At 44.0% G+C, this 10,047-nt stretch overlaps 1 protein-coding gene across 1 annotated transcript; it reads right to left on the reverse strand.

Annotated features, from left to right (window-relative positions):
- Window positions 1–8,206: 8,206 nt before the first annotated feature.
- On the reverse strand, window positions 8,207–10,032 carry CCDC184 (coiled-coil domain containing 184). Its single transcript, XM_017853171.1, has one exon. The coding sequence runs from the start codon at window positions 9,961–9,963 to the stop codon at window positions 9,379–9,381; it is 585 nt and encodes a 194-aa protein (XP_017708660.1). The 5' UTR covers window positions 9,964–10,032; the 3' UTR covers window positions 8,207–9,378.
- Window positions 10,033–10,047: the final 15 nt, after the last annotated feature.

A 10,047-nucleotide genomic window follows, 5' to 3' on the forward strand; every position in this document is an offset into this window, starting at 1 on the left:
AGCCACCGCGCCCGGCCTAACTTCCTTTTTTTTAAAAAAAATTATTTTTACAAGCCCACAGCTAACATCACACATTTTTTAAAATTTCTTCTCCATTTTACCTTGTCCCACCTGCATACACACCTGCCCCTCCCACACACACATCATTCCCATTTTAAAACTGAAGTGCTTTCAATTTAGTGGGCAATGCTCATAGAAAACAGATTTTCCCTTTGATCTTCCGAGAAGCACTCTGTCCCGATTCAAGAACACTCTGTCTCAATTCAATTATTCTCTTATAATTAGACTGTGAGCTCCTTAAAGGCAGGGACCATGACTTCCTGGAGTCTGCTGCAGTGCCCGCGGCCTTTAATGACACATAGCAGGCAGTTGGTAAACACTTGCTGACAAATTCACTCAGTCATGGTTCTCTTTTTGGATGTATTTTTCCATCATGCTGATAACAATTATTCACCCACTGTAAAAAAATTTTTTGATTCTTTATTCTCAAAGCTGGATTCAAATCACAATAAGCTTTCCTTAGCATATTGTAACCATTTATAGCAGATTAAAGTGTAGTACCATTTAATGGGAAAAAAAAATTCTTCTATAGTTCAGGTGAACAGGCTTCTGTTCCTAACACTGTCATTAACTGTGTAACCTTGGGCATATCACCCATTTCCTTAGTTATGTACAACGACATAATTAATATTTGCTCACCGGCAATTCTCTTGGAAGGAGGCTGTACTTTTTAATGAAGTACTTGGGGTAAAAATAAGATAAAATTCCCCTACCCGGGGGGCTACGTGTGGAAGAAACTATTTGTCTCAAAATATGAGAATGCGCTGGTAATGCTGAGCAAGTAGGCAGGAGCAGAAAGAAAGGAAGGAAGGGTGGGGTGGAGGAGCCTGTTAAAGGCCTAATCTTCTTCATGGGACTTTCCCCAGGATCCCTACCCCACCCACCTCCATTTTCCTATTCGATCTACTGTAAAATATTTTAAATGCCTAGCAGGATTATGTAATAGTTCTTGAAACCAATGAAAGGGTTTTTATGAGTCCTACAGTTGATAAGGAATGAAACTGAGGCAGCCTGCATGGACTCAGGGGTGTGGATGCGAGGGATTGGGGATGGGCTGATTCTCTCTTTTTGGAATCCAGGATCTGGTATAAAAATGAGATCCTTAATTTCTGGAAATCTGTTTTCCTTCCATCTGTGTCTGCTTATTAAGCCATTAAAACTGCGTGCTTTAAAGAGAAACTTAAAACTGGCAAATGAGAAACCTTACAACTACAGGATCTTCTGTCTGTGTATTTATATGTATTGTGTGTAATGTTTATATAAAAGAGCTCTATTAATTGGCTTAAAGAAAAGCACTTAAATATTTTCTCAGAAAAATTAAAACTAATGCTTTTAGTTCATGTGACTGGTAAACTTTCAAAATAAAGACAGTTTTAAAGACTATTGGTAAAATAAAAATGTCTCCAAAATTTAGATATTTGGTCTAAATTAGGTCAGATATTAGGTTTTCTAAATGTTTTAAGGTCATATACTGCTTCTTTGACTTTTGGAAATTGTTCAATTTACCTACCTTGAAGCAATTAAATTCTAGATAAAGCCTGGGGACATGTGGAATTAGCCATGCCCCCTAGCTATGCAAAGAAGGTTATAAAGAAAAGAGATTTTATATAAGAAATGATCTTGTATGGTAAATTATTATCCTAAAGCAAAATGACTGGTTGTTTAAAAAGAGGGATGTTGAGGGCAAGTAAGATAGTCCAAGCATGTGGTAGGTGATCTGTGTAAGTCATGAAAGGACTTGTGAAAGGGAATTTATGCAAGAAAAGTTGTAAAATTCAAAGATTGTTAGACCTCCTAAATCCTTCATAAAATGCCACTATGACTTTTACTGTACAACTTGCCTAGCTTTACAATTAGGTAAGGCCTGAGACATGTGGAGAATCAAGAGGAAAATAAACTATGGGACATTATAGAAATTGTATGGAATGCTTTGGACTTCCCAGGTTTGGAACTGAAATTCGGGTCAAATTTAATCAGATTCTTAACAGACATGGGTACTCCCTTCAGACGTCTGAGTTACATACAAAATGGCTGTGTGAGGCCTGGCGCAGTGGCTCACACTTATAATCCCAGCACTTTGGGAGGCCAAGGTGGGCAGATAGCTTGAGGTCAGGAGTTGGAAACCAGCCTGTGCAACATGGTGAAACCCCATCTCTACTAAAAATACAAAAATTAGCCAGGTGTGGTGACACATGCCTGTAATCTCAGCTACTCAGGTAGCTGAGGCAGGAGAATTACTTGAACCCAGGAGGCAGAGGTGCAGTGAACTGAGATTGTGCCACTATACTCCATCCTGGGCGATAGAGTAAGACTGTATCCAAAATAAATAAATAAATAAATAAATAAAACTAAAATGGCTGTGTGATCATCACTAAAGTTTATTTCACCAGTAACATTTTCTAAGATTCTAAGGGATGGTAACATGTGTTTTTTTATGCCCAGCTCTAAAATCTTGTAATTCTTTAGATGTTATATACTTAAGTTTCAATTATACACATTTTCTGCCTATTATAAGAAAGGTCCCTTACTACTAATTCCACACAGACTTTCCCGCACCCCACATTGTAACATCTCTGAAATGGAATGTGTCTTATAATTGATGGCAGCCTTCAATTACTGTTGGCCACGCAGCAGTCATGACACAGTTGTCATTGCATATACATGCCTGATCCTAGTTGTTATCCTAAGTGGCATGACTGCAAATCTATAATCCCTTGATGTTTCAGTTAATCAACCATTTAATGACCATTTGAAGGAATGCTAGTCCTAGTTGTTGTCTGAACACCTTCCCTGAACATGTTCTAGCAAGTTCAAAAAATGTGCCAGCATTAAAACTTGCATACTAGGTATTGTAGCCTGGAAGAAATTCCCATAGCCAGTAGTAGAGGACTTTTTTTTTTTCTTTAAGAAATGCCACTTCATGATTATTCAAAATGGCCCAGAGAATAGAAATGCATGGGAAAATGCATCAACAATTCTGAGTCAAAAAGTGATTCAAGTGTCAGACTCAATGTGAAAAAAATTAAATAATACCATAATGACTTAGTTATTTCAGTGCATAGTAGTGATTTTTTTTAAGTTCTATTCCTAAACAACTCTAAAAGAGTTATTTAAATAAGAATGAAACTTTAAAATATAAATGATAAGAAATCATAGTGATAGTTTGACAGTATTTTTTCCTTTCTTAATGGTACCTAAAATAGGATGCCATACAGTCAATGGTGCCTTAAAGTCAATAAAATAGATACTTCAGAGACTATAAAAATGAGAAAGCAGTTCCAGCTCTCAAGATAACTGATAATCCAGAAGGGAGAACGTAAAAGCACATAAGGAATAATAGAAGTAAGGCAAAATGCAGTTACCATCCCCCAAATAGGTACAAAGAAAAAGATTTAGACATTTTAAGGAGGAAGAGAGCACACCAGGAAAGGCTCCACGAGGGAAGTAGCATTAGAGAAGGGCTTTAGAGAACCGATAGAATTCTAACTAACAGACATGATGGAGCAGGAAAGTAAAGAGAATGACCAGAGAACCAGATGCAGGAAAATGAGGGGCATTTCTGGGAAATGGTGAGTAGCACATTTTGACTAGAGTTACCCTTTCTGACTTTACAGGCTTCTTTAATAATTTGATGAAAATTATGAACCCTACTCCTTGAAATAAATGCACAAATTCATAGTCAAAGTTTTGCATGCTATTTCTGTGGATTTCCCATTCACAGGTAGCATGGGAGAGGGAAAAGGGGCAAGGGGAGGTGGGGAACACCTCTGAGAGGATGGTGCAGGTGGCCCAGGCTGCAGAAGTCCTTTTTCTGGAGGAGATGTGCATCCGACTGCACTTGGAAAGAATGACTGAGAGATATGGAATTGAGGCCAGAGGATGCTCATTTAGACAGCTCACTCAGGGATTAAAGAAACTGGGATACCCTTGGGAATCATTTCCAGCTTTGACTTGGATGATATGGGCTTCTCACCTGGTGGGATGGTGTCTAGAAGATGTAGTTGGGAAATGAAATATACAGGTTAAAAAATATTCCGGGCCTAATTAGGGAGTACCTTGACTCCCACCCCCACTGGATTTTAAACTTAGCTTAGGAAGCACTAGGGACACACAGATTTCTGAGAAGAATGAATGTCAGAGCTCTGGTTTAGGAAGATTAACCTTCGGATGAATGGTATGTGAGCAAGGCCAGGGAAGACCAGTCAAGAGTTTATTGCAGTTGCTTTTTTACATTCTTCAAATACATTCTATTTATTTACTTTCCCTTCTGTCCTCGCCACCCACCATTTGGCAGAGAACCAGGCCTTTAGCAGGTATATGAAAGTGCTTGCTGAAGTGAAAGCCATAAATTCCCTTAGAGGCTCCCCTTGTAATGTCCCTATTCCCCGACAGGTGGCACCATTACAGCATTATTCACAGAGCAGGATTCCTTCTATAAGCACAGTGCTTCCAAGCAGAAAGAGAATTCACTTTCTGGGGACAGTCTAAATGTGAGGGGGAAATGGTTCAAAAACATGTCTTTTGTTCAAAACATTTCTTACCATAGCAAAGTATCCTGGCTGAATTTATTCTTCAAGGCATATAAATGAGGAAGATGCTTTTGAAAACTTGCCTTTTCAAAGATGCAAGCAATTTTATGTCTTGCAAGAAGTATACATCTAAATATATTTGGGTAAGGACTATTCCTTAGTTCAGGGAAAACTACTAGGTGAGCCATTTCATCATACGTATCAAACACAGACTATCATTTATGGTGATCCTGAGATCATGTAAAACTAAGTGTTCATGTTGGAGGCCAGCTTACATCTCTTAGGGAAATAACAGTTTCTCTAAGAGCAGATTTTAGCTGTACCAGGATAAAACTGTAGCTTACTTCTATGAAGCTATACATATTTTCATCTTGAGAATAGGAGCTAAACCCTCAGAGAGGCCCCTTAAACCAGTGTGAGACGGGAGTGCCAGAAACTGAAAGAGTTGTGATGAGTTACATGCAGCACAGCATGTGTTGGCCCCAGACATAAAACGGTATGAAGCCATGGCGAGGGCCATTTCCTCACCTCCACATCAGCAGTGCTCCAGCAAACTCCAAGTACTAGCAGACTTGGAAGTATTGGGAGACAGGATTTTTAGCACATCATGGGTGTCAACAAAATTTGAATGTGTTGATTAGATGGTGAGTAATCAGATTTCTGTAAAAATTAGGAAAAGGTGCCAAGGGTACCAGGTTCAGGAAAAGTCATTTCCCCTAGGGTATTTCTCAAGTTAAAAAGTCTCATTACCCTTTATCTCAGTGATTCTTACTTTTTTTTAACTTAATTCTTATTTTTTAAGAATAAAGTTGAAACAATGTACCTTTCTCTAGAGAATGTACATACTTAAATGACTTTGCATTCAATTTCAAGGGGTTGTGGCCCTCTGCAGTTCAACTGTGACCCTTGCCCATGAGTCTGCGCTTAGGAATCCCAGCTGACACTCACTCATCAGAGAAAAGAAGAGGCCGGGAGGCATTACAAAGGAGAAATGCAAGAGAAGAGTGGGGAATAGGAAGAAACAAGGACCTCCTACCTCTGCTGGATCCTTGTGAGATGCTGGGTGCAGGTGACTGAATAAGGTTGAAGGACCGCTTTTCTGGAGGGATTTTGTCTGTCTGGGACTTGAGGGGCAATGGTTAAAGAACTTCAAAGAGGCCTTAAGGGACTGAGGACAGTGGGCATAAGAAGGGGAACTGGAGTCAAAGGCTAAAAGACTCTGCCAGAATGTTCTACAGAGGCTAACGAGCTAAACTGCCCTTGGGTTTTTTTTGAGACATGGTCTCACTCTGTTGCCCAGGCTGGAGTGCAGTGACACAATCATGGCTCACTGCAACCTCAATCTCCTAGGCTCAAGTGATCCTCCTATGTCAGTCTCCCAAGTAGCTGGGATGACAGGTGTGAGCCACCATGCCCACCCTAAGTTGCCCTTGGGATTCATGTCAGACTCTGGAGAATCTGAAATATAGGGAGCGGGAAAGAGGCACAAGAATGGAGCTGTGTGAGAGAACACTTGGGAGCATCAGCTTCTTCCTCCTGGAACAGGTCCAGGAGGCCATCTTCTTGGTGCTATTATTATATTACCACCCACTGGACTCTGGGAAGGGTCGCTAACCAAAATCTGAACTGCAATTTCTTTTTCCAACTAAGAAGATGAAAAGTAACCAAAACTAAGGTTGTTTCCTTTTCAGGATTCGTTTAGGCTCTTGATTGGAGAAATACCCTTATTTCTCCAATATGAAGATTCCTCTCTGAAGATCCAAATGAAAGAGCAATTAGCAAAGTGGTTCCATCTAGGGCTTTTTAAATCAGACAGACCTGGGTTTAAGTCCTGGCTCTGCCAAGTACTAGCCTGTGACCCTGAGTGTCTTAGAGTCTGTTTCTGAACTGTTATATGAAAATAATAATAGTACCTATTTCATAGGGCTGTTGGGAGATAAAATTGGGTACAGTGTCTGGCACATAGTAGATGCTTAATAAATGACAGTTATTATTGTTTTTCTTAGTGCCTACTGCTGGAACTATAATAGGAACCTATCTCCCAGTCCTCAGGGACACTTTCCCACTTATATACTTTAGCAGCTCTCTCTAGGGCCCCCAATACACATTCCCCAGTCACTGCATAACTCAAGATTCCTCTGGCCAGCCTATGTGTTTAGGGCTGACTGCCCCAAGACGTTTTTGGCCCGTAGTTACATGACATTCATGATGACCCTTTCATTTATGATGAAAAGGTCCATGCTAGCTTAGGAATCTTACCATTCCCCTTTCCTTAGCTCCATCTAATTCTAAATAACTAGAATTCTGTAGATAGAATCAGGTAAGTAGAATTAGATAGAATACCTAATATCTAATTCTAAAGAAGGATAAGGTTTTTGTTTTGTTTTGTTTTGTTTTTTTTTTTTTTTTTTTTTTTTTGAGACAAAGTTTCACTCTTGATGCCCAGGCTGGAGTGCAATGGCACAATCTTGGCTCACCACAGCCTCCGCCTCCCCGGTTCAAATGATTCTCCTGCCTTAGCCTCCCGAGTAGCTGGGATTACAGGCATGTGCCACCATGCCTGACTAATTTTGTGTTTTTAGTAGAGACGTGGCTTCTCCATGTTGGTCAGGCTGGTCTCGAACTCCTGACCACAGGTGATCCACCCGCCTTGGCCTCCCAAAGCGCTGGGATTACAGTTGTGAGCCACTGCGCCCAGCCTCAAGGATTCTTTAGATAGGAAAAGATTATCTAAAAAGAAAGTTTCTAGAGCCTTCCCTGGGTAGCTTTGTTTTCCCAGAGGAGCCAGTCACCACCACCCCCCTACTCCAATAAAACTATAAGGAAACTAACATTTGCACAAGACTTCTTAGGAGTCCTGTATATTTTTCTCCCCAACAACTTTTTGTTCCCATTTTACATATCCAGAAACTAAGCCTTGAGCACTCAATTCAGTGTTGGAACTGAGATTTAAGTCCAGATTTGTGTCTTTAGTGCTCTCTCTTTCCACCACTCCGTAGCTACCAGCAGCAAGAAAACACACACACACACACACACACACACACACACACAGCACCCTAGCTCATTCTGCTCTCAAATTTTGTTCAGGGTCTCCATTGCCCAAGGGAGTAGACTAGAGCTGTCAGTCAAGCCCTCTGGGGAACACCTTCCCCGGGTTGTCCACTAGAGGCCTGAGGCAGTTATTGTGGTTTCCCTTTGTGATGTGTCACTCTATTTCCAGAGATCCCAGGTAATCCCTCCAGAACAATACCCCCACCCCACTTCCTCCACGGAACAGGTGCAGTACCTGCCATTCCAGGACGCAGATTTGGAAATCATCTCCCAGGGGCCAGATGCTTCACTGAAAAAGAAGTCTCCTGCACATTTGGAGTTCTGGCTACTAAAAACTCATGTTAGCAAGGGAATCTCAACACTTACCACCTCCTTCCCCAGGGCAGCTTGAGGTCAAGGTCCAGGACAGAAGGGAAAGCAGGCGGAGCTGGCAATGCCTGTCTGTCCCAACCAGGACAGGAACAGTCAACTCCTTGGACTGGAGGCAAGGAGAGAGGAGGGAAGGTATGGTCCCTGCAGTTCCCACTAAGCCCAACCCTGATATCCCTCTAGTACCAGTCAGCAAGGAGGGGAGATGACGCCTTTTTATTAAGGTTAACACCAAGGAAAGTATTGAGAAGGAATACACAAAGGAGGGGGAGGGCACACAAAGTCACCACTTGAGGAGGTGGGAGGGTGGCACATCAGTAAAAGAACCTCAGGACAGCCACATGCTCCATGCCCTGGTTGGGAGAAGAGGGAGGGAAAAGCGCCATGATAGCCCCCTGAACCTAACATCAGAGCCACAAGCCCTGCCCCTAAGGGCTCACACACTACTACACAAGTAGACACACATAACACACACAAGACATTATGAAGGCAACACCTAGAGGCAGCGGGCAGGGACATATTGACAGAAAAAGGAACTGAAGAGGAAGTTTTTGGCTGCGGCCCCAAGAGTCCCTCAAATGTCCCCTAAATCTGGGCTGCTGCTGAGCACCCCCGAGTCTCTGCCTGTGAACTGGGCTCTTTGTTCTCTAAGCCCCAGTGAGTGGAAAAGCAATCCCAGATGAAGTCAGTGACAAGGCAGGATCCGCTCTGCATGCAGAATCCTAGAGGTTGAGCTATTATGTCTTCATGCACATTCATAGCCAGCTCCTCCCAGCCCAGGGGCCCTTGGAACCCCATTCACCCAGATTCCTAGGGCTGCAGTTCCCTCCTCAAGCTTCCTTTACCAATCAGCAGCCGCAGAGATCTGTGAGGGGGAGAGGCTTCTGCAGAGCACTGAATATCTTGGATTTCAGCAGAAGGGTAAATTTCCTGTTGCCAGAACAGAATACCCCCAATTCCTTAATTTCTAGGTAAATTGTTAGAGATTATTTGCCATGGTCCTAGATAAGTCCTTTTCAGAATAGAAAAAGCAGAATTTTATTTACACATTTCCGGGGTTCTCCTGTTGTCTGGGGAGGGGGAAAGGACAGGATAGGGTTGGATGGGAGTCCAGAGATGGGCGCTTCCTCTCCCGGAGCCTCACCTTTCCGCAGTTTGCTATAATTCGCTTAGTTGGGCAGAAAGAATTCTTGATGCTCCCAAAGTCCTTCACCCTACAAATCCTTCCTCGAGGGAGTCTCTCTCTCTGCCTGACCCACAAGAGCAGCTGTCCAAGGGAAGCATGCCGCACCGCGCCGTTCAGTCCCCTCGCGTCATGCACTCGGAAACCCAAAGGCAGCCCGAGAAGGTAGTGCCCCACGGAGTCCCCTCACAGGGAGGCCTCGCCCTCCAGTTGCAGCAGGGTAATGTCGGGCATGTCGAGGGGCTCCATAGGTGGCCCGTCCCCCGCAAGGAGACCAGCACAGGGACTTTCGGGGCGCTCACAGTGACTGGTGGGTGTGGCGGGGCTGGGCATCTCCTTCTCTTCTTCCTCGTCCTCCTCGTCCTCGGGATCGCGACCCAGTAAGCCGCTGTCCCCAATTCCAGGTGAAGGAGTCTCCGGCTCTTGGGGGTCGCTCGGGAAGCTCCCCTTGCCGCTGACCACGCCCAAGCCGCCCTGGCGGGGCGCAGTGGTCATAATCTGGCACATGGAGACGATGGCTCGCTGGTTGGCGCACACGTCGTCCGAGAGCACCTGGATGTGCGAGGCCTGCTCGTCCAGGGCCCCCCTCATGGCCCTCACGTCCTCAAACAGGGCTTGCAGCTGGGCTTTCAGGTGCTCCATCAGTTCCTTCATGCCGCCGTTGTACTCCCCGGAGATCACGTCCCCCACGGCCGGCACGGTGGACACCTCCAGGGGCGCCGGCATGTCGCCGCCGTCCTTGGTCATGATCTCCAGCAGACCGTCCTCCATTGAGTGGCAGAAGCGGGTGGCGGCGGCTCTGGGTCGCGTCCAGCCCGGCCTTCGGGGTGGGGGAGGGGGTGGAGGGGGGAGGTC

This window comes from Rhinopithecus bieti, unplaced genomic scaffold (genome assembly GCF_001698545.2).
Source record: "Rhinopithecus bieti isolate Rb0 unplaced genomic scaffold, ASM169854v2 scaffold_36869, whole genome shotgun sequence".
Lineage (NCBI taxonomy): Eukaryota > Metazoa > Chordata > Mammalia > Primates > Cercopithecidae > Rhinopithecus > Rhinopithecus bieti.

Bases quoted from the DNA above. Each gene is read 5' to 3' on its own strand.
- CCDC184 (XM_017853171.1), bottom strand. From the start codon at position 9,963: ATGGAGGACGGTCTGCTGGAGATCATGACCAAGGACGGCGGCGACATG.